The 22,637-nt window shown below is 41.7% G+C and overlaps 1 protein-coding gene across 2 annotated transcripts in view; it reads right to left on the bottom strand.

Annotated features, from left to right (window-relative positions):
• The window catches only part of appa (amyloid beta (A4) precursor protein a), a 38,487-nt gene that overhangs the window by 7,610 nt on the left and 8,240 nt on the right, over positions 1 to 22,637 (bottom strand). Inside the window, exons 2-14 of one of the 2 annotated variants that reach the window (XM_080053115.1) lie at positions 12,334 to 12,501; positions 10,465 to 10,594; positions 10,176 to 10,288; positions 9,841 to 10,031; positions 8,620 to 8,981; positions 7,541 to 7,708; positions 5,072 to 5,205; positions 3,742 to 3,816; positions 3,058 to 3,216; positions 2,346 to 2,474; positions 2,110 to 2,209; positions 630 to 845; positions 415 to 468 (exon numbers count right to left, since the gene is read on the bottom strand). In XM_080053115.1, the coding sequence (XP_079909241.1) occupies positions 415 to 468; positions 630 to 845; positions 2,110 to 2,209; positions 2,346 to 2,474; positions 3,058 to 3,216; positions 3,742 to 3,816; positions 5,072 to 5,205; positions 7,541 to 7,708; positions 8,620 to 8,981; positions 9,841 to 10,031; positions 10,176 to 10,288; positions 10,465 to 10,594; positions 12,334 to 12,501 (1,999 nt within the window). The remainder of the gene's footprint in view (positions 1 to 414; positions 469 to 629; positions 846 to 2,109; positions 2,210 to 2,345; positions 2,475 to 3,057; positions 3,217 to 3,741; positions 3,817 to 5,071; positions 5,206 to 7,540; positions 7,709 to 8,619; positions 8,982 to 9,840; positions 10,032 to 10,175; positions 10,289 to 10,464; positions 10,595 to 12,333; positions 12,502 to 22,637) is intronic. The other variant, XM_080053116.1, reaches the window with a different exon arrangement.

The raw sequence follows: 22,637 nt of genomic DNA, 5'->3' as shown, positions 1-22,637 counted from the left end.
CATCAACTCATTGCAATCAGGAGTGTTTAGCACTTACTGGCATTAGTAGATGCTGTGTCACCACCACTCTCACCGAGCCGAAATGAGTCCACACACGGACACGCACCATATTGCTTCCTGATTATTTGAATCTTGCAGCCCTGCACGAGCAAGCAAACAGCTTCACGACAGCTGGCGTCGTAATAATACTACCGCTTTTGTTCAAAGGTGTCGCCAACGTGCCGACTTACTCGTAGTGCCTTTAATGCACTTTTAAGGAAGTAGCCTAGCAACCTGGATGGCAGGGCGTGACAAAAAGTTAACCGATGATATATGCAGGCCTTAAACCCTATCCGTCTGATTTCTTACGTTAATACAAATACTTGTAATAATAATAATAATAATGGGGGAAACTTCTTGAACAATAGCACCAACCTGGCCGTGTGGGAATGCCTCTGTCAAGACTGGGGCGAGAGTCCACTGGCTCAACTGGAGGAAGAGAAAGAAAATATTTTTTTTTTAGAAAATAAAAAATTAAATTAAATTAAATGCCACAAATGGCTTGCATACTGCTTTATATAGCATTCATGGGATTATTGGATCAACTTCAAAGTGGACCAAATATGCAGTTCAAATGTAATTTAAAGTACCCTGGTTCTCAGTGTTGGGCTGGTTGAAGCTCTCGGGGTGCACAAAGCCGATTCCCCCCAGGTCTAGTGTGTCCTCCTGGGGCAGAATGTCAGAGGTCTGGCCCCCTCCCAGCTCCTGGTCGGGCATCAGGGCGTCGTTACCGTAGCTCATCCTCACGTCTGTCTGCAGGTTGGCCAGCTGCTGGGCCATCTCCGCCTGCTCACGCTGCAGGAGCTCTGGAGGGGGGAAGGGAGGAAGGGAGGAAGGGAGGAAGAGAGAGAGAAGCAAGGTTTATTTAACCAACTTCTATCAATCAGTTCACTTCGACTTGTTATAGGTGCAGTCTGCGATTCTGGAGAGTGATTGTCACTTTTGTCAAAATCAGTGAATATATCTCCTCACGATCCAATACCTGTCCACTACTGTGTGTGCGTTAAGAAAATAAAAGTCTGGTGTTAATAATACACAGCCTAGACTCTGTAAACACACACAGTACACACACAGTACAGGCAGGTAGTGGATCGTGTGAGGAGATATACTACGGTTGACAAAAAAGTGATTTTGTCAAAAAGCGTTCTCCGGAATCGCTGACTCCGCCTTTAACGAGGACAATATTGCAGATTATTTTCATAATTATAATTTCTAAAAAAAGAGAAGAAGAAAACAGAATCCTTTAAGTTGCTGATGTGTTTACCTTTCTGTCTAAAGTAAATATTATATCATATGCAACACCACACAAATGTTTCTAAATCAGAAGGTAGAGGCCGTCTCCAAGAAATTTGCACCTGGTGGTGCCTGTACGCTTCTTCTGTGTATGTTTGTTCCTCCGTGCGTGCGTGCTTGTGTGTGTGTGTGTGTGTGTGTGTGTGTGTTTTGCCGGACAGCACAGACTGTGACGGCCCTCTGAGATAGAGACACAGATGGCTGTGTGACGCACGCAACTTCCAATAAACCAAAGAAAAAAAAAACAGAAACCTACTAGGCAGCGAGGGAGGGGGGATTTATCTCCCAGCAAACAGTTTCATTTGACTGGGAACACAAGAATTAGGCCAAATGGCTCCAACAACGTCCTTATCAAATACATACAGAAGAAGAAAAAAATTGCTATTTTTTTCAAGGCTGGAATTTAGAACATGCAATCTCTCTGTTAGATGTTGAACAATCCCGAACAGTGCGTCATCCGCCATATCTCTCTCTCATGCCAGGGTCAGCACAAACTTACTTAGAACACCAGGACAATAAGTCATTGTGATAGACTTTGATTGTCCTTTTTTCTCATCCTAACACCTTCTTTCTCAGCTAAAAACTCAGTCCCATCTTCCTCATTTGCACTTATATTAGTTATTTTACAGTAGACTGGGCATTTTAAAAAGTCCTTTTTAACATTAAGTCTCCTTTATAATTGATATCATATTTTTGGGGCTCATTCATGTCCCTTATAGTACCACACACATGTCATTTTCAGTGTAAAAATAAGTGTTTTCAAATTGACAAACTCACCAACTTGGTCTTGGATGTCGTCGGCCACACCGGGCACCTTGTAGAGAAGTCCGAGAGACTGGTTCATACGCTCCTCGATGACACGCAGGTGGGTCAGAACCTTTAACAAACACATGAGTACATTTTAAATTCATCATAATGTATTAAATTAAGTTATGTGGATTTTTTTTTGGGGGGGGGGGGGGGGGTGGTGGTGGTGGAATTGGGATTAAAATTGCGTGGTGGTATTTTGCTACCTGAGGTCTGATCTGTGCGGCCTTCTTGGGGTCCACCATGCGGACGTGCTCAAAGTGTTTGAGGGTGTGCTGCCTGTCTTTCTGCTCGGCGCGCACGTACTTCTTCAACAGGCTGAAGACGTGACGAGGCTACGCAAGAGAAGACAGGGAGAGCGAGCGAGTGAGACAGGAGGTTCAGAACAGACTTTGTATTCACATATTATCTGTTATCTTATATTTTCTTTCTGTCGATTTGACTTCTCTTTTAAATCCAATTAACAGTCTGCTGTTGATTCAACTATATTGGTGCTAATTCACACAATTTATTATTGATTTTAGGTGAGTAAGTATTAACTGAATAGTGCATATGCTGTTTCCCCTTTTTGTGTAGGATAGAAGGTGATATCTAATCTTAAATATTGGTTTCCACATTTTTGTTTAACGGAAGCTTCCATGTCGACCAAAGTCAGATCTTTCTTGCTGAAAAAAATATTCAAATCACAATGGACTCTGATAATGATTGGTTCCTATGATCACTAAACGTTTTCAATCATCTGATTATGTCTATGTAAGTTAGTAGTCTTTTAAAACAAAAATGAGTAGGCCTACAGATACAAAAAAAACCGACAAAAGATTACATGAGAACAATATCGCCCAATAAAAACAACCCAATAAAAATGCTTTACACTATTCAAGCACATACATATTGATCAAAAAAGCATATGCATTGTACCCTGGGTGGGTCCTGCTGCAGTGCTGTGAGGTAGCTCTCCAGAGCCAGGCGGCGGCGGTCGTTGAGCAGAGCCTCTACCCGGGCCATGTGTGTCTCCACCAGCTGTTGACGCTCACTGGCTGCCTCCTGCTCCAGGGCCTCCACCTTCTCCTGGAAACGCTACAGCCAATCAACAACCACAGCAACAACAACAGTAAGATCAAGGACCGCAATCCGTTGCTTAGTACTGTTATTCTGATCGAAAAAAATCTTTATTTTTTTAACAATTGAAAGACATTGTCTTAGACATTATCATGTACAGGAAGGATTTATTTTCAAAGGTAACGGTAAAACATTAAATATAAACAAATGGGGATCCAAGGCAATTACAAAGATATGGGATACTGAGTTGCGATTTTCTTTGATTTCATGAGTAAAGACTAACTGGCTCTTTTAATTGTATATATTTATGTCCTGCAATACGGTGAATTATTTTAATGAATTTGGGTAAATATCTCTAATATTGATATATATCTAGTATTCTGTACTTTCATGTATGAATGTACAGTATGTGTGTATGTATATGTGTGTTATGTTATGTTCGTCTTGTGAATTTGTATTAAAAAGAAACAGTAAGATCAATGAAAAGATACCAATATGGAGGTGTTGTATTGTGTATATTTTCTTGCGTGTGCTCGTCTTTACCTGGATGACAGCCTTCTTGTCGGCGCGGGGAAGATTCTTGGCTTCCTTCTCGGCCTCCTCCCACTCTCTCATCACCTGAGGAGAAGGGATTCATTCATTGAATTAACTTTTTTTTTTAAATATATATTGCGCTGTACACCAAGTCAAATTCCTGTGAACATTTGGCGAATAAAGGGATGCTGATTCTGATGTTACACTTTTACTTCCGTTCACTCTGTTTCAATAATGCTTTTAGATTTAGAATGATGATATGTTGACGATATAGTTTCTACTTTTTAAATCTTGGGGCTGTGGGGGAGGGGAAATACAATAACAGTAACAGTTTCGGTTCCCCTCTTACAAGAAAAGATGCATCTTGTCTGACTCACCAAGGCGGTTTCCTTAATTTCAACCCTGCGGCCTTTACCAAAGACATGACCTAACAGTATCTCTAAGGGTGAAGTCAACTGTGTGGAATCAGGGCAACAGTGCGCCTGTAGCTTACTGATGAAAGGAAATAAACAAACAGAGCTATCCAGAGCGGAGCACAAGACTCCAAAAGGTTGTTGGGCGTTCTTGTCTGGAACCTTTGAAAATAAAATAAACTGTGACATTGCCAGTTGCCGTCTTCCAGGGAGAGCGAGCCAGTTGATTAAAGAACGCAATTAAATTTGGAATTGGCTCGGGCGGCTCACCCCGGGAGGGATTAAAACAGACGCACCTATTCGTTTTTTTTGCTTCTCGGCACACCTTTTTCTCTCCCTCCATTTTCTATTCCTAGAATATCCATGTCCTCTCCCTGCTTCAAAGCAAATCCTCCTCTGTTTCTACCTGCTTAGCTTTCAGAACTTATTCATGTGTATGTGTAGTGAATGCTGATGAGCTTTCGGTCTGCTGAATTGAAAAATAAAATAAAAAAAAAACATTTACCCTGCGTTCCAATACCCATACTTCCCTGCTATTTCGTATGGTAAAGCAATTACCGATGTAGGATGTCCCAATTCTTGTGGTCAGATTTAGCATGCCTAAAAAATACCAAGTTGCCCAACTAAATCCGGTGGAGATTTTTAGTGTTGAGATCAGCATGCTATATTCGGGTGATTCTGACCCACAATCCAGTGCGCACAGGAACATCGACGGACCTCCGTATGAAAACAACCAGGGATGAGACGGATATATAAGAAAATGGCAAGATCAAGTAGCAATGTTAGGATGAAATAAATAAGTAAAAGTATGTCCCGATTGTGTGCATACTGCATGATAACTACAGTAGATACTTTTTATGATCAGCTGTATGCGATTGAGAATGCAACCCAACAGTATATTTTCCTTGTCTGTCAGTATATAGTACCTGGGACATCCTCTCGCGGTGCTTTGCCTCCAGGCTCTCTTTGGCCTTTTGGAAGTGGGCGTGTTCGTTTTCATCAGCAGGCGTCTCCAGGTAGTGATCAACTGCATCAGGGGAACCGGGAGTAGCAGTAGGGACTGAGTGAAAGAGAGGCAGAGAGAGAGAGAGAGAGAGGAAAAAATAAATAAGAGGAGGCAGGGAGGTAAAAAAGACTTTCAGTGAAGGGAAGTCTTTTTACCTTGTTTGTTTCTAGTGTTGCCTCAGCACACATACACAAATACAAAATACAAATGGGGGTTAACAGGGTTAGTGTGGAAAGGAAACGAGAAAGAAGCTCCCTTACAACAGCATACACACAAAATGCCTCAGATGACCCTTTGTAAACGAGAGACAAGAAAAAAACATGGACTCAATAGCACAGACGAAACCAGGGTGGAAACACCAGCAGGGAAGATTTCTGGGAGTAGATGAAGCGTGAAAAAATCCTGGGTTTAAAAAAAATCAGCAGAGAGTTAATTATCTCATACGCATGGTGATTAAGAGGGGTTGGTGGAGCGTGTGTGTGTGTCTGAATCAGCGTGTGTGTGAAGGTCGCACGTCGAGTGAAATTGGTCACGTCTGATGGAGGGCATGTGAAACAACGGAGACGTCTCTTTCATTTTGACCTATGCTGCTATATTAAAAAGAAACAACATTCTTCTCACTTTTCTCCGGTGGAATCATGCAGTGTGTTTTGGTTTTATTCACCCAGGTTTAGTGATGGCTGTCTCCACCCCTCAAACACAGCATCTAAACATCATGTGACCAATAGTTCAACAGCAAAGTCTATTTTCAGTCCAACTATTAAGTCCAATTGAAATCACAATGTGTCCCTGTTACGCCACAGAATGGTGATAACACCATTGTGACATTTTTAGGTAACAGTGAAAGAGTGATCATGACCAAGGAATTCATTTTGGACACAGCCTACGTTAATTGTGGGCAAACCACTCCTGTTGCTGACCAACATACCTAGCCTAGAACTTCTCAAGGGCTACATTTCAACCCTTGAGCGAAAGTGAAAAGCTTCCATTAACTGGGCAATCTATTAATCAATATTGTCTGGGACTGAACTGTCAGAGACATTTTCTGTATGCAAATTGCTTGGATTATTACTGCAATTATCATGTGCTTTATATTTACAAAAACCTGCCATTTGACAAAATACCAGTTGCACTGTGACTGACTGATTGTAAATGATTGTTAATAGCCTTCACGTATAATTACAGTGCGTGTGTGTGTGTGTGTGTGTGTGTGTGTGTGTGTGTGTGTGTGTGTTGGAGAGTGTTTGTGTGTAGGGGGGAGGAGGGAGGAGGGGCACTGCAGACCCTTTCTCACCTTTACTATGCTCAGCAGAGCGAAAAATGGCAAACCACCCACACCCATAACCACAACCACACACACATAAACAAAACAAAAAAATAGAATGGCAATCCAGTCTCAACTATTATCTATTAACAAGTTGTGAAAATTGTGCAACATTGTTGTAATTTTCAGTGTCAATAGTAGAATGCAGGTGTGCTCTGACAGCATGCGATGACGTGTTGATGATTCAAGTGAATGTAATGAATTCACCAGAAAGAACATATCGGTGATAGCGGGTTAGGGGATAATGTGCAGCGAGGTGAAGAGTAGACGCTACATGATCCCTGCCTGGGTGATTTCACAGTTCCCTATCTTTGCTATAAGATGATGCCCATGAAATGACTGGAATTGTACAGATTACAACAGTCATACATAAATGCGTTGTAAGGACACTGTAACCATGGCAATGTAAAGAAAAATCTAGAGGAACACATTCAGTAACTAGAGCATGTTGTACATGAAAATGAATCATCCGTATCTAACCCATCATTATCAGAGCAAATAGTTTTTTTCCGGCATGTTTCAATGCTTCATTTTTAATAGAAATCAATCAATACAAACCTAGGAGCCTCTACCCTAAGGATTGAGTAAAGCTGTGTGGTAATACAGGATGTTTGTATTTATCACTGTGGTTTGAACATACTGACACAGCTTTTTAAAAGCTTTCAACACTAAGTCCAAAATCACTTCTTAGGCACCAGAAACCACAGACCAACCTGAGTGTGAAGGTAAAGAATGTTAAGAATACACAAGAGATTACGATAAAGGTAAAGACTGTTTTAAGTGCAAAAATGTATTTGACTACACACACACACACACACACACACACACACACACACACACACACACACACACACACACACACACACACACACAGTCAATGCAGAAAAAGTAACGGTTAGCCAGTAGCGGAGCTGACAGGTTGTTAGGGAACTTCAACAAGAGAAGCACACTGGAAGCAAGAAACCCCTTTGAGCGGCCGTTAATATTAGCTAGTTAGCTCGGTTAGACAACAGGTAAAGAGTGAAGGCTCAAAGGGACAGTATACCGCAGTCTAGACGGACTTACTGATGCTGCTGCAGACAGACAGGCAGTACTGCTCTGACTCAAAGTTATTCCGGTTGCCTCCACAGCCACCATAGATAAACTGAGCACAGCGGCCCTCCTGGTGGTCAAAGAACCAGCGGGGCAGCATGGCCCGGCACGGACCAGTCTCTGCATTGGCCCAGCACACATCTTGGAGAACACACACACACAGGTCTTTTTTTTAGCTCACCGGCATGTAAATTGCGTCAATGTTTGTTTTTTCAGCCCTCCTTTTGAGAATACGCAACTTTCTATTCAGGGACATGTTATCAATACTTGATGTTGTCCATTATTAATGTTGCTTGGAATTCAATTCAAGCACAATTTAACACTCAAAATGAAGAAAACAAAAGCTGGAACAACCAATTCTGATGCTAATGGAACGTAGCTAATGAAAGCTCTGAAATGACAAATGATCACGATGAGGAAAATGACAGTAGGAAATTAATTGGCAAGGGAACATGAAGTTTAATTGTGTTTAGCAAAGCATAAAATATAAAAGGGGGGAAAACAGGGTTTGTATTTTGTAGCGTACTGCTAACTAAGCTTGTTCCACATTAATCTAAATGTAAAGGGAACCTGTCATCTGTTTTTTATTTTGTAAGCTCAACATTAAGAAGATTTCTATTGCTTTAAAAAGGGGGGAGTCTGCGATTCTGGAGAATGCTTTGTGTCAAAATCAATTAATTTCTCCTCACGATCCACTAGCTGTTGCTTTACTGAGTGCGTTCAAAGAAAAAAAAAGTGTAAATACACATCATATGCTCTGTAAACGGGCATGTTGCAAATTATGGTGGGCCTCTTTGTTTACTTTACAGTTCACAGAGCCTAGGCTGTGTGTATTAACACCAGATTATGTTTCAGTGCACACACATTACAGATTAGTAGCAGATCATATTCATTGGTTTTGACACAAAAAAAAAAGCGTCATCCAGAATCGCTGACTCACTCCACCTTTGAAAAGGATACACTGATACTGTGGACCAAAATATAAGGGACAGGACTATGTATGAAAAAAACAAGGGGCAAAAAACTGACTCTTTAGAAGACTCTCCCTTTACCTTTTACGACCTCTTCCACGGACTCAGTGGTGGTGGTTGTGGTGGTGGTAGTCATGGCGATGTTAGTGGTGGGCTCGTCATCTTCATCATCGTCGTCATTGTCGTCGAGTGTGTCTATGATGTCATCATCCCCGTCGTCTTCCTCATCCTCCTCCTCTTCCTCCACCACCTCCTCTTCTTCATCCTCCTCTCCATCTCCGTCCCGGTCGCTGTCCAGCACGTCCTCTTCCTCCTCCTCCTCTTCCTCAGCCACTGCCTGCTCTTCCTCTACCTCCACCTTCTCCTCTTCCTCCTGGTCATCCTCTACCACGGATGGCCTGGCTTCCTCCTGCTGTTCGGTGGGCTCAGGCTCCCGCACCATACTGGGAAGAGAGAGGGAGAAAAATGAAGGTAATGGTTATCACCTTTATCTATAACAGGTAGGTCATTAAGAACAAGTTCTCATTTACAATGGTGGCCACTGATGAACACATACACGTGAATGTACATGTGAAAAAATGGGTACATGCAGGGCACATACAGTATATATGGAGACACGTTTCACACAACATAGACTATACATAAGTAATGGCACATTTACAAGCAACTACACACACAAACTCAAACACACACACACATTGAGAGAACAAGTGCGTTTGGGGTGGAAAAAGATGACAAGAGGGATGAGGAAATGAGGAAGACGAGGAGTTATGAATGGAAGGGAGGGAGAAGGACAGATACTTTAAATTACAACCAACCAGCAGTTTGCTTTCAAGGAGGGACATTTTTATTCTCATGGCAGAGTTGTAAAATGAAAGTGGCAGTAGCTACGATCATCTCAGCGCTGATGTAGCTGCTGCCTTGCCTTCATTTATCTCTGTCTGTGTGTGTGAGTGTGTGTGTGTGCGTGCGTGCGTGTGTACTTTTAGAACTATTTATGTGAGAACCAATTTGAGTTTTAGAGTTTGAGTTTTAACATTTTTGGAAGGTGAGGACATTTTGGGTTGTTTCTCACTTCTGGACAGGCCTTTAAAGGAACTGTTTGAGGGTTAACACTACGTTTTAAGGTTCAGGTATGAATAAGGTTTTAGTTAGGGTACTGTGTTGGGGTCAGGCATTTAGTTTTGATAGTTAGGGTTAAGGTAAGGGGCTTGGAAATGCCTTGTCAATGAATGTCCTCACAAGTATAGCTGTACAAACGTGTGTGTGTGTGTGTACGTATGTGTGTGTGTGTGTGTGTACCTGTTATCGGAGTAGTCTGTCTCGGCTCCTCCCCACCAGACGTCCGAGTCGTCGGCGTCTTGCTCTGCTCCGTCCGCGTCGCGCTCTGCCTCCGCGGGACAGCACACAAACTCCACCCCTCGGAAACGGTCGATGCCGCACGGCAACAGCATCCCGTAGTCATGGAGATTCATGGTGCGGTCTCCACAGGACTATACAGCATGGAAGTGAGAAAGGCAAAGAATGGATCAGCTATGGATTTGTTCCTGCAAGTCATCACAGCAGTGTTATATATAGTGTGTGTGTGTGTGTGTGTGTGTGTCTGTGTGTGTGTGTGTGTGTGTGTGTGCACTCACCTCCTTGGCTACAGTGTGCCAGTGCAGGTGGCTCTCACACTGGTCCATGCGCTCCTGGTGTAGAAACTTGCACTTGTCTGGAACGAGCAGGGCGTCGCTCACAAATTCCCCCACTGCGGTGAAAGAAAAACAATCTCCATGTTCATAATTCCAACCCTTTAGCAGCTTTATGCATGAGTTAACCAGTACGAGATAGGGATATATATATATATATTTTGCTATAAATAAAACACTGCTTTCTAGAATATGCTGTCACAAGAGCATCAGTGAAAACATATCGGGGACTCACCCAGGCAGCGGTAGGGAACCACAATGTGTGTGTGACTGCGACACTGCTTGCGCCCCTTCTTGCACCAGTTCTGGATGCTGATTGGCTGGTTGGCCTCCACCACATTGGTAATCTGGAGCTCAGGGTACACCTGCACACACACACACACACACACACACACACACACACACACACACACACACACACACACACACACACACACACACACATTATAGTATAGTTTTAATAAAGCTCATAGCTACAATATACACTATACGTTAATAGTTGCAGTCAAACGTTTTTGGCTCTCCAGTTAAATGTTGGATTTTTCTTGCTATGTTCCTTTCTTGTATTTGAAGTTCAAAATGTTAAAGGTTTTTGAATGCTGATTGACTGTTGTCACTGGAATGCTGGAAAGATAGACTTGTTTTTCAGAGAAGTCTCGTCACTTCCTCTCACCACACACCATTTCTTACACAATGCATTAACACTTTGAAAGGCTAAATCACACTTTCAGGACTATTCCCCAGAGACATGTGGTCGAAAATGTGGTTGAAAGGAGACTTCAGTAACTGTAAAAATCACAGTGCTAGACACCACAAAGTTCAACAAGTACAAAGAGAGAGTTTAGTTACATCCACATTGCCCAATTAGAAGCCATCCAGAGCCTTTTTAAGCAAAGTCACATGGACGTAAGCAGCTTGTTTACTAAGCATTATGTCACACTGCCAAATTGGGGGTTTTGGTGAGTGAAAACAAATCTGTTCGCAGACGATGTAATCCACTCACTTTTTTGTTACATTCTCTCAGACCGGCAAAACAAATACCTATGCATCAGACTATTTAAAATGTTTTTGTAAAATGTGTTCAAACGTACATTTTCAAATGATTCTCCCTGCCAAAATAGTATTGTAAATCTTCTAGAAAAAAAGAATAGGAAGACAATCTAATATGTCTGAGCTCCCCTAAAGTGTTCCCAATAAAGTAGCTGAACTACTTCCTTCTCAGTCACTGTAATATGCTCAGAGAGAGTTAAGCTTAATGGCTAAAATGGAAATGATCCCACCCAAAACATCCAACTTAAATGTCACAGCTATAAAAAAATATAAAAAAATGTATCACCCAGGTCTATTGCTCAATCAAAACGCATGGTAATTACAATTTAAGTATTCCATATATCATATCATAGCATCAAGGGGAAATGAGGAGCCATTTTGAAAGACATGAAGCGCACTGAAAATTATGATTGCAAATGGTGTGAGGAAGGAAATGAACAGCTAATCTCTGCTGCTGCTAGCACAGGGACAATTCTCCCTTTGCACTGATTTTATTTTTCAACCCTGTCTTAAAACGTTATAGGTGTATCCCCCTCCACCTATTCTACATCCCTTTAGGCTGATACTGTTTATTACAATAAGTACAATAAAGATTGGGATCAGCTTTAACGGGTGGATTTATATGATTATGTTTAATAATAAGAGACTTAATTGATTCCACATGGGGAGATAAACCCGTCGTACTTATATAGAGGTAAGCAGCTTCTGTTGGGTTGATGAACACAAACACACACACACATAGAGATAGACACACACACACACACACACACACACACACACACACACACTGAAAGACACAGAAAGACAGAGAGAGAGAGAGAGAGAGAGAGAGAGAGAGAGAGAGAGAGAGAAAGACACACATACACACACACCCACACACATAGATAAATAAACACAAACACACACATAGAGGAGACACACAAATACACATAGAGAAACGCAAACACACACACACACACACTTAGAGAAACACACACATAAACAGACAGACACACAGACATAAAGAATGACAGACAGACACACACACAAACACACACACACACACACACTTTACCTCCTGGCAGTACTGCAGGATGCCCTCCTTGGTACCGATGCAGCTCTTGGTGCCCGTGGGGTCGGACTCCCACTTGCCGCTCTGCACGTTGATGTGCATGTTGAGTTTGCCACAAAACATGGCCACCTGGGGCTCAGCCAGAAGACCCATAGAAACATCTGTAGGCACCTAGGAGAGACAGAGAGACAGAGAGAGAGAGAGAGAGAGAGAGAGAGAGATTTAATGAGAGATACCGCTCATCTTAAGACTCCTTGAGCGCTTGCCCTGAGAAATGCTAGACGGATGCAATTAAATTTGATTACTAAGATAGATAGAGGAAGCAGATAGTGGAGAGGAGAGTAGACTAGTGCGTGAGATGAGAAGAAGATGAGGTGTAGAGGAGAGAGAGAGAGAGATTATTGCAGAAAATGAGTCAAGTGGAACTGGGAAGTATATTCTAGCAATGAACACTATGATAACAAAACATTTGAGGTGTTCTGTATTATTTGTGTCCAATTAAATCACCTGTACATATGGTACTGCTCATTTGTATATGTTGCTATCATATTTGAATGCACAAAATACACCATAGAGAGTTGTTATCACCTGGTATTGCTATGACAGCTAATCGTACGCTAAACCCTTGCAGCGCTAGAATCCCACACCATGCCTCTGTTCATATTTGCCACTGTGTGTCGTCAAAATGTGAAGAAAAAAAAACGGACAAAATAAGTGGAAAAAAACAGTGATGGACACAACAATCAATAGCTTCAGAGAGGAATAAATTGCTTCTAAACAACAGGCCTGCCCTGGAGCAATCCAATGCACCCTCGGTTGTCTAAGATTGTCCATGCACATACACACACGCCCACTCGAGTTGCCCTGCACAACAGAATTTCTGGGAAAAGTGTACATCTCTGTGTCTGTGCAGCAGTATCTCCAGGTTGGTATTGTGTTTATAAGCCACATCGATTCTGTGAGCACAAGAAGAACAGGTTGGCTAGAGGCAAGGGGAGAGAGTTCGAGAGAGTGTGTGTGTGTGTGTGTGTGTGTGTGTGTGTGTGTGTGTGTGTGTCATTACTGTGGGCCTGCATAGGGAGGTTTTGTGCTGAAGTCCCCCCCCCCCCCCCTCCCCAGGAGCGGAGGTGTAGACAAAACCCAGTGAATGTCTGCATTGTACTAGCAAATGAGCTAGAACAAAATGGGAGGGGATACGGAGGGAGGGACTGTTGCCATCGTGCGCTCTCTCTCCCTAATCTTGTTAAATGGTTTTGAAGGCCCCTGGCAGGCAAACAAATGTTGTTTTGTGAGATGGATAGCATATTTTCTTCCTACAGACTTGATCGTCACCCAAGCAGCCAGGGGGGGCATGAAGTATTCTTCCAATATGAGCATAGCTGGTGCATAGGGGCCGTCAATTTGGATACATCTGAAGTGGAAGAGTTCAATTCGTTGGAATGGATTTAGTGGCGATTTAATCTGGTTCAAATGAATCTTATCAGTCTTCATTTCACTCCATTTATACATGGAGTGTATTGACACATACTCTCTGGAGTGGCTAGTGCCTTTGCCTGGCAAAGCAGAACAGAAAGCTTGTGAGGTACACAATACAGTTCATGAGGTGAATGCTATAAAATCAATGTCTCTGTACAATGTAATGAAATCCAAAAGCTATTCGCACACTAGAAGGCAGACGTGAACATTGTCAGTTTGTAGCTATGGAAAGGGAGTGGGATGAAATATTTTCGAATACTTCATTTATCAGACTGTTACACAGATTATTTTGTATATGGGTCAAAGACGAATAAGGATTTCAAATTAGAAAAAAAATGAAATTGTAAATAAATGCAAATTCAAGCACTTTCTATATTAATCAGAGTGTTCTGTATTCATATCAACAAAAGGAACTGCATTTCTGAATGCAATTACAATTTTTTTTGTTGAATCCTATGATTTATCCCATGAAAAATGTCCTTCCTGGGTAACGGAAAAGGAATTTAAGATTAATTCAATATTTACCAATTTTAGCATATACAAGTTTATGAATATCCATAGTTAGAGCTAACCAATCTTTTACTGCTCAGAAAACTACATTTCTATCACTATTAATATGATTTATTTGGGTATTTATACTGAAATGGGCTCATAACTTGCTCTCGATCACACAATATTCCATTCCAAAAAGAGCAAAAATTGGGAAAATGTCTGAAAATTATTTACAGTAAAGTTTAAATGGTTGTTGTTGTATCCTCAACTCAGGAAAACATAGTTGTGTAAAATAACTAAAAAATCTGGGTTAAATGACCTGTTTGTCATTGTTACTCGGAATGACATCCTGTTATCCAGGAATGACATACTACTATGGATGTAGGCTAGTTTTTCTCTAAAGGCTCCCTTGGAAACATATTTTTTCAACATTCATACAAGGCCATCCTAGCCTAAGTCTAGGCTAGGCTAGGTCTAGGCCTAGGTCTAGGCTAGGATGGCCTAGAGGTAAGGTGGCCGACCAGTAACCATGAGGACGCTGGTTCGATCCCCGGCACCGGACAGGGGGGTGTTAGTTGTAAAACTAGCAGAGGCTGGTATTGCGTCTACGGTGCCCACCATCTCTACCATTGTGTCCTTGAGCAAGCCACTTAACCCCAAAAACTGCTCCAGGGGCGCCGTACTATGTATGGCTGACCCTGCGCTCTGACCCCCTCCGAAGTGTGGGAACTTGAGAGGGGATATGTGAAAGACAAATTTCAATGTGCCTCGTGTACAACTGACAATAAAGATAACTTAACTTAATTAAAAAGGAAACACTGACTGAAAAGATTTTAATTTTTCCAATCTTTAATTTCATGAAACAACAATGTAACTTTCAAGTCCTGTAACAGTATTTAACACAGAATCAGACAGGTTAAAACTTTTTGGGACTAAAATACAAATTGCAATCTTTTCCAATAAATTGAAAGGGATACATCACTAACAACAGTTATATTCTATGTATGAATAAGGCGTCCTTCAAAATTGCTCATTAAGAATCGTCCCTTACCATTTTTTTTGACACATTGCCTAACTAAAACATCAAGTCATTTTACAAATAAGTGCAAACCTATGGATGAAACTTTCAATTTCTAATTTTTACTGATCTGCCTTCCAGTAGCACTTCACTACTAAATAACAATAACTTCCCTTCTTCTGCTCAAGAAACATAGCCCTATTTTGGGGGTCTGCATTCCTCCTGGCACTAAAAAGTCTCTATTTGACAGCGGCATCTGGAAGGACAGAAGTGAAAACAGGCATGAAACATGAACAGTTTGGAAAACCAGGCAGACAGCCATGCATGCTACAAAAATTCATAAGAGATTAAAAAAAACACATACTATGTTATTAATATAATATAACAATATCAACTCAATGCTTAAAAAGTGACAAATACTATTAAAAAAGCTTTCTTCATTAAAATGTCCAGTCTGGATAACAGAGGACATGCCCTGGGTAACAGAAAATCTTTGTTATCCAGGAAGGACATTCTGTTACCCAGGGAGGACAAAACGATACATTTCACGCAAAAACGCATTCAAAAAAAGGCCTACTTGGCTAAGACATATCTTAGCCTTTAACACATCAATGCCACATTAAACATGAAATAGGCAGTTCTTAAATAGAAAAACAGAATATATGTTTGATTAGCGTTATCCAGAAAGACACATGATTTTTGGTCGAACCTGACCAGTAACCAAAAAGGCATAATATCAACATTTTTAAGAGAGAATTACTGACCTTTTCAGATGTTTGGGGGTTCTCCAGAATCTTCCTTCTCATCCAATATCCTGTTACATGACTATTCAAATGCATTCTGGGTAATGTATGCATTTGAAGTCTGTTACCCGGGCAGGACATAAGGGAAATCCAAAAATCTGGACAAAAGTATTTCTTGCATGAAATTTTTAATAAGCTTTGTATTGGTATTATATTTGTAGGGATCATTGCAAACATCAACACAATTATGCCCAAGTAAATAATTAATGCTTTTATAAATGTTTTAAAACATTTGTGTTGCTTTTCTTCACTTGGATTTTAACCCGGACGTTACCCAGGAAGGACAATTTGGCACTTTGGAGCTCAAAAGCTCTTTGAAATTTTAATTTCTCACAATAAATAATTGTATAAGTGATTGAAGAGGGAAGAGTTGAGTAACATAATATAGTGATTTAAAATGTAGATTTATTTTTTACTTTATGAATATGCCTTGGACATCAGAATTGACATGCCACGTCTTTGACCCATATATAGGATTTATTCATATTCATTTTCTGCCACAATCACAGAGACAAAAAGACAAGACGCAGGCCAGGTTTGTTGGAACTTCACCAGAGTTCAATAGGGTTCAGCAGATCTAACAATGCTTCAGATTTTTCAGGTTCTCATGAGCTGGTGCCATTTATCTACTACCAGAAAACATGTTTTTGGTAAAAGGGTTAGCACGTCCTCTTAAAATAACTGATAAAAAAGAGCCTATTATCAGTGAATAACACACTATTTTAAAATAACTATTAATTATCATGAGACACTGTAGCAAAACATTCATTTGGGTTATATGTATTTAACTATTAGGTTATTTTCACAGGAAACAGGAAGACAAGAGACCAGAGAATGTTTTGAACTGAAAGTGATCATTTCTGCTTCTTTGTAAGTGAAAAGAAACTAAAAAAAGTAAAGCAATGTGTTCTTGTCCATTAACTGCATTCAGGTGGACACCCCCCGCCCCCCCACACACACACAGATCACGTTACACTGCCATGGATCAAATATACACGGACAGAGTACACCTCCCTAGAAGTGGCAACTTGATGAGCCGCAAGCTATAGTGGATGACACACACAGACCTTTTATATACTATCTATGATACACACACACACACACACACACACACACACACACACACACACACACACACACACACACACACACACACACACACACACACACACACACACACACACACACACACACACACACACACACACACACACACACACACACACACACACACACACACACACACACACACACAATCCCCTCCTACCCCCCATTGGCAAATTGACACTTGTGGCCATCAGCTTTGACACTGAGCCATCTGCAGTGCACACATTAAGAGTTATTTAGGGGCAGATTCCCACACTGCCATCTGTGAGTGTGCGGCCAACAGATCAAATCAAATTCTGCTCATTCAAACCCAAGGCAAAACTGAGTGCGGAAAGTTTTCATATATATATATATATATATATTTTTTTTTTAAACTCATTTGAATGTGAGCTATCTTTTCAATTAACTCAACTTTCCGCGAGTGGCGTCATGGTTTAATTTTTTGACCTACCTGCCCACCTTCTGGCCTCTCCTTGTCATTGGTGGGAGAGAGAAAAAACTAAACAAAAAACAGCTTGTTCTCTTGCTCGAGGCACAGGTAGGCAAATCTGTGCCAAGGAAGAGCTCGCTGACATTCAAATTCTTTGTGTCGTCCTCTTTTGGCTGGCAAATCAGATCCTTACAGATCATTATAAATCAGGGTCCCGGGACCATGGCACAATAAGCACAATGGCCAGAGACAGGGGCTGAGATTGGAGAACAGATGAATTGGACAATAAGCCTTGGGGGAAGGTCAAGCGCTCCGGAAAACTAAAGGATGTATTGGAGTGAGAGAGAGAGGCTGGACAGAGCAAAGCAGGGAAAGGTTTAATAAAGGAAATATATTGTTTACAGGCATGCACTGTACAACTTCTTGACCATGGAGAAGAGATTGCATATACGATTTAAAGAATGATTTTTCTTCGGCCAATGCTGGGAAGCTAGAATATGCCGTGAGTAAGTAACAGATGGACTGAAAGAAAAGCAGGCGGACAAAAGGGTGAGAGACAAATGCATATTATAGAAGGAGACACCAGGCTTCCCTCATTTCCTTCTCTCTCTCTCTCTCTCTCTGTCTTATCCTATCTGAGCTTTGGTTCAGTTCTGCCAGCCGGTCATTCTGCAGGGAGGGATGCGTGTGTGTGTGCGTGCGTGTGTGTGTGTGTGTGCGTGCGTGTGTGTGTGTCTGTGTGCATGTGTGTGGGAGTAATCTGGGCACTGAGGATTAACACAGGCAGCCTGGTCAGGAGAAATATCCCCCTTTGGTCCCAATCTGGCATGATAGATAGATAGCCATCGCCGTGACGACGGGGTCGAATAAACCAGAGGCGGGGCCAAGGCTGCTTCTTGATTGATATATGAGATCGACCAATGAACGAAGAGATGGTTAAATCGAAGTCAGCAGAAAAACCTTGCTCGATTATCATCACTCTATCCTAATTCTGACGTGATGCACATAATAAAATAAAATAAATACTAAATTCCACAAACAGCAACAGAAAAAAACACAATCTAATAATGTAATGCAATAATAATAACATACAAAGTTTGCAGTAGTATAGCGATTAAAGTGAGATTATTTTCTACTGCAATTTGACAGATTGGTTTTTGCTACCCCAAGGAGGTTTATGAGGATGACAGGGCTCACTGCAGCAGTTCACATGGACCAGCCTCACGTGTTGGGGTGTGTGTGTCCCTGTGTGTGTGTGTGTGTTTTTTTGTTACACCCACATTTCAAAATCACCATTTCCCATCTCAGGTGACCTATTTTTTCCACAGCTGGAAGCCCTGACCCAAAATCACATCAAGGCAAACCTCAGACGCACACATACAACGTGATCTTTGCTTTAGCCACCATGTGACTGTCATATGTTGTGCCTTAAAGAACTTTCCTGTTGAATTATAAGGCTTGATTTTTGTTTTGTTTATGTGCACTGAATTAGACTCTAACTAAAAAACTACTTTCAGGCATTTTGTACACCAAACAATTGATTTATTACAAAAAGTATTAAACGTAGCAATAGTCAAATGAATTGTTAGTAAGTTGGAGCCCAGGTTTCGATAATGTGATTAATGGTATTGGCTAGTCTTGCAGTACTGTCAGGCAGGTTTCTTGTGCCATTATAGAGACTGCATTGTAGCACTATATGAGTTTTTACAGGTCTCAGAAATGACTTTAGAGAGTAAAATGTCCTCCTAACGACGCCGGTGTTGTAATAATCCTTAATGAGCTAGACTATTTTGACTTTGGGACAGAACACAAATGAGCTGCACTCTTAATATTAGCAAAAAAAAAGCTTTTATAGTTAAATCTCCATCCTATTTCTCATCCATCCATGCAACTGCGTGTGGAACTTTTGTAATAACTCTCTTTATGTAAATTGCCTAACCACCCCCATCTCAAAGTCATTGTGGAAAAGGGACTGGCATGAAATGTACTGATATGCTCACGGCTGCCTGCCGCGATTCACAGATGTGATCAGCGGCACTAAAAATCAGAAAAAGGCAGGGAAAAGGTTTATTACCCATTAAATGTAAATAGGGGGTTGTCAGGAGAATGAAATAGTGCATCACACGCTTACAAACTGCAAATAAGTCCCTTCAGAAGCCCCCCCCCCGCCCCCCCACACACACACACACAATGTATCTTCCAGTAAGCACCGTACACACACACAATCTTTGAAGTGTGCCCAGTGGGCGCTGGTTCCTGTGGTGCTATTAATTGTGCAGTCTTATCTGAATGGCCCAGGCCTGCCACAGGGGGAGTTGGGTGAAGGTGGGATGGGAGGGGAGGGAGTTAACAGCTCAAGCTCCAGGGGGAGACTCCCTGGAGAGTGGAGATGTGTAGTGCGCGCGCACACACACACACACACACACACACACACACACTCTCTCTCTCTCTCTCTCTCTGAGCACAAATCTCTTATAGGCAATCTTTGGTGATGTCTAGTAAGCTAACGAGGCCGGGCTGTATTGTCCAAGACTGGGACAAAATGTACCACACCCAAAGATAACGTCAAGCGGTGAGCGGTGGTGGATACGGTTCACACAATGGCTCTCAGATACATGATCGCTCTGTTAGAAGAGACAGAAAAGACATCTCCTGGAGGGCTTCATTGTGTTGCCCTAATAAATGGGATAAACTGGTATGAATGTGATGCAATAAACTTGTATTGCTTCCCATATAGAGTCATTAATCAATCAGTTGTGGTGGTATGGAGGAGAGGCGCGGCTGTCTGGAGGTTGTTTACAAGATGCATCGCCGTGGTAATTTGTTTGCTTACAGCTTGGGAGCGTACGTGACGGCTGAATTAGACTAGAGTGGAGAGGTGACAGGAAGACTTGAGTGCACGAGGTGTGTGCACGTCCTCTATTTATTATGGTAGAAAAGGACTTTGGGGATGGCCCATTTAATGTGGTCAAATGCATGCATGCTGAAAAATACTTGGATGCCCTACTACCTCCTGTTGTAATCTTTTAGTGTGGATATCAGTATGCTTTCTTGGTGGATTCTGACCCACGATCCATTGCCCAGCTGAAGTTACGTCACATAGACTGAGCCTCCAAGTGAAAAAAAACCCCAGTGATGTACTAACAGATACAAGCAAGAGGCAAGTTCAAGACACGATGTTATGGACAAAATAAATAAGTAGGAGTACGTCCCAATTGTGTGCCTATACTGCATGCAAACTATGTACTTTTTACGGCCGGGTCAGCTGTAGTATGTAGAATAGTCCCTGGCAGTCAAATGTTCGATTACAGACCGGATGTATATAAAAAAAAAACGACACAACGCCTAAATAAGTGCAGATGAAAAAAAAGAAAAAAAAAGTAGGTGTGGGATTGATTTCTTGACGCATCCTCTTCGGAGCACTGCCAATCTTTTAGGCTGAAGGAAAGTGAGGTGAATCACATTATGGTAGAAACCCGAGGCACTTAAGAAAGCACTGTCCGCATCACATCATTCAAACATTATCTTAAATCAATAGATTTAAGTCAGTCTGGGATAAATATCGATCCCCTGACTTGTTGGACTTAAAAATGTCAAATTGACAAGGTGGAATGTTTCCTATACCTCAAACTGAGTTTTTCGAAACAAGCATTAAAGCCTCTTTGTCTAAAAATAGTAAAAATCAATATATGATATCAAAGTTGGGTGTCCCCATAAGCTTTTACAAACATCTGATTGAAAATAAATATTATAAAAATGAGTTAGAAAAACAGCTTTTTTACTGTCTCTAGTCTAGACCGTTTGACAGGACTGTGTGGGCGAGGCCGAATCAAACTCTATGGCAACAGTCATTGTCAGTCATTCACAAGGAGTTTGTGGATTTTGGTTTACAGGGGCTTTAAAAATCAACCACGTCCATCTTTTTGCAGGCTCTCTCCTTTCTTACTCTGACCTCATCTCCATACGTTTTCATTAAGTCTGTGAGGAAAATGTTAAGTCAGTTTGAAGCATTATCTTCATTCATATTCAGAGCGATTAGGCTTTGTCTCGGGGGAGTTCCCCCCAGAATTAACATCACAGACAAAACTCTCTCAAATCAAATTAGAAAGTGTGCAGGAAAAGTAGTTCCAACTTCTGCCCACTTAATTTGTCTAGACGCGATAGAAGGTACTATTGGTTTCCTTAGCTATAATCTCCATGGATACGGCCCCCCCGTCTCTCGACCCCCTGGGGGAACGGCCTGTTATAACCTCGCTCTGTCATCGCTGTGGCAACCTGAGGTAACACCATTACCCCAAGTCACATGGGAGCTGGAATTTCATCATTGGGGCTGGTTTGCTTTGGCGAGGAAAAGTGTGTGTGTGTGTGTGTGTGTGTGTGTGTGTGTGTGTGTGTGTGTGTGTGTGTGTGTGTGCAACCTGCATGTAGCTGTGTGCCTGAAATTAACATTAAACCAGTGTACTAATGGTTGGATCATTCGGTAACTGCCCGCTAAACTGGCTTACTCAATGGTGTATCTAGCAGGACACACACACACACACACACACACACACACACACACACACACACACACACACACACACACACACACACACACACACACACACACACACACACACACACACACACACACACACACACACACACACACACACACACACACACACACACACACACACACACACACACACACACACACACACACACCTCAATATGAATGGTGTCTACAAGGTTAAAACCAACTCTTTTCCATCATTGGAGAAATTCATTTAGAAAAGGGCTGAATTATAATACTTGTAACCAGAAGCCTAATGATGACCGTGTTTGCAGCTGCGTCAAAAATGATTTTAATGCTGATTTTGTGAGTTGAGGTATAACCTTCAATCAGTGTTGCAGTTAAAGGAGCCACTGTGAATCAGGGCCCTGGGGTGTGTTGATGGGTTTGTGTATCTGGAATACTCATCAGTGGTTTGGAGCCCCA

The sequence above is a fragment of the Ammodytes marinus genome, assembly GCF_949987685.1.
Source record: "Ammodytes marinus genome assembly, chromosome: 24".
Lineage (NCBI taxonomy): Eukaryota > Metazoa > Chordata > Actinopteri > Uranoscopiformes > Ammodytidae > Ammodytes > Ammodytes marinus.
The sequence above is the reverse complement of the archived record's forward strand: the minus strand, read 5'-3'. Positions and strand labels throughout refer to the sequence as shown.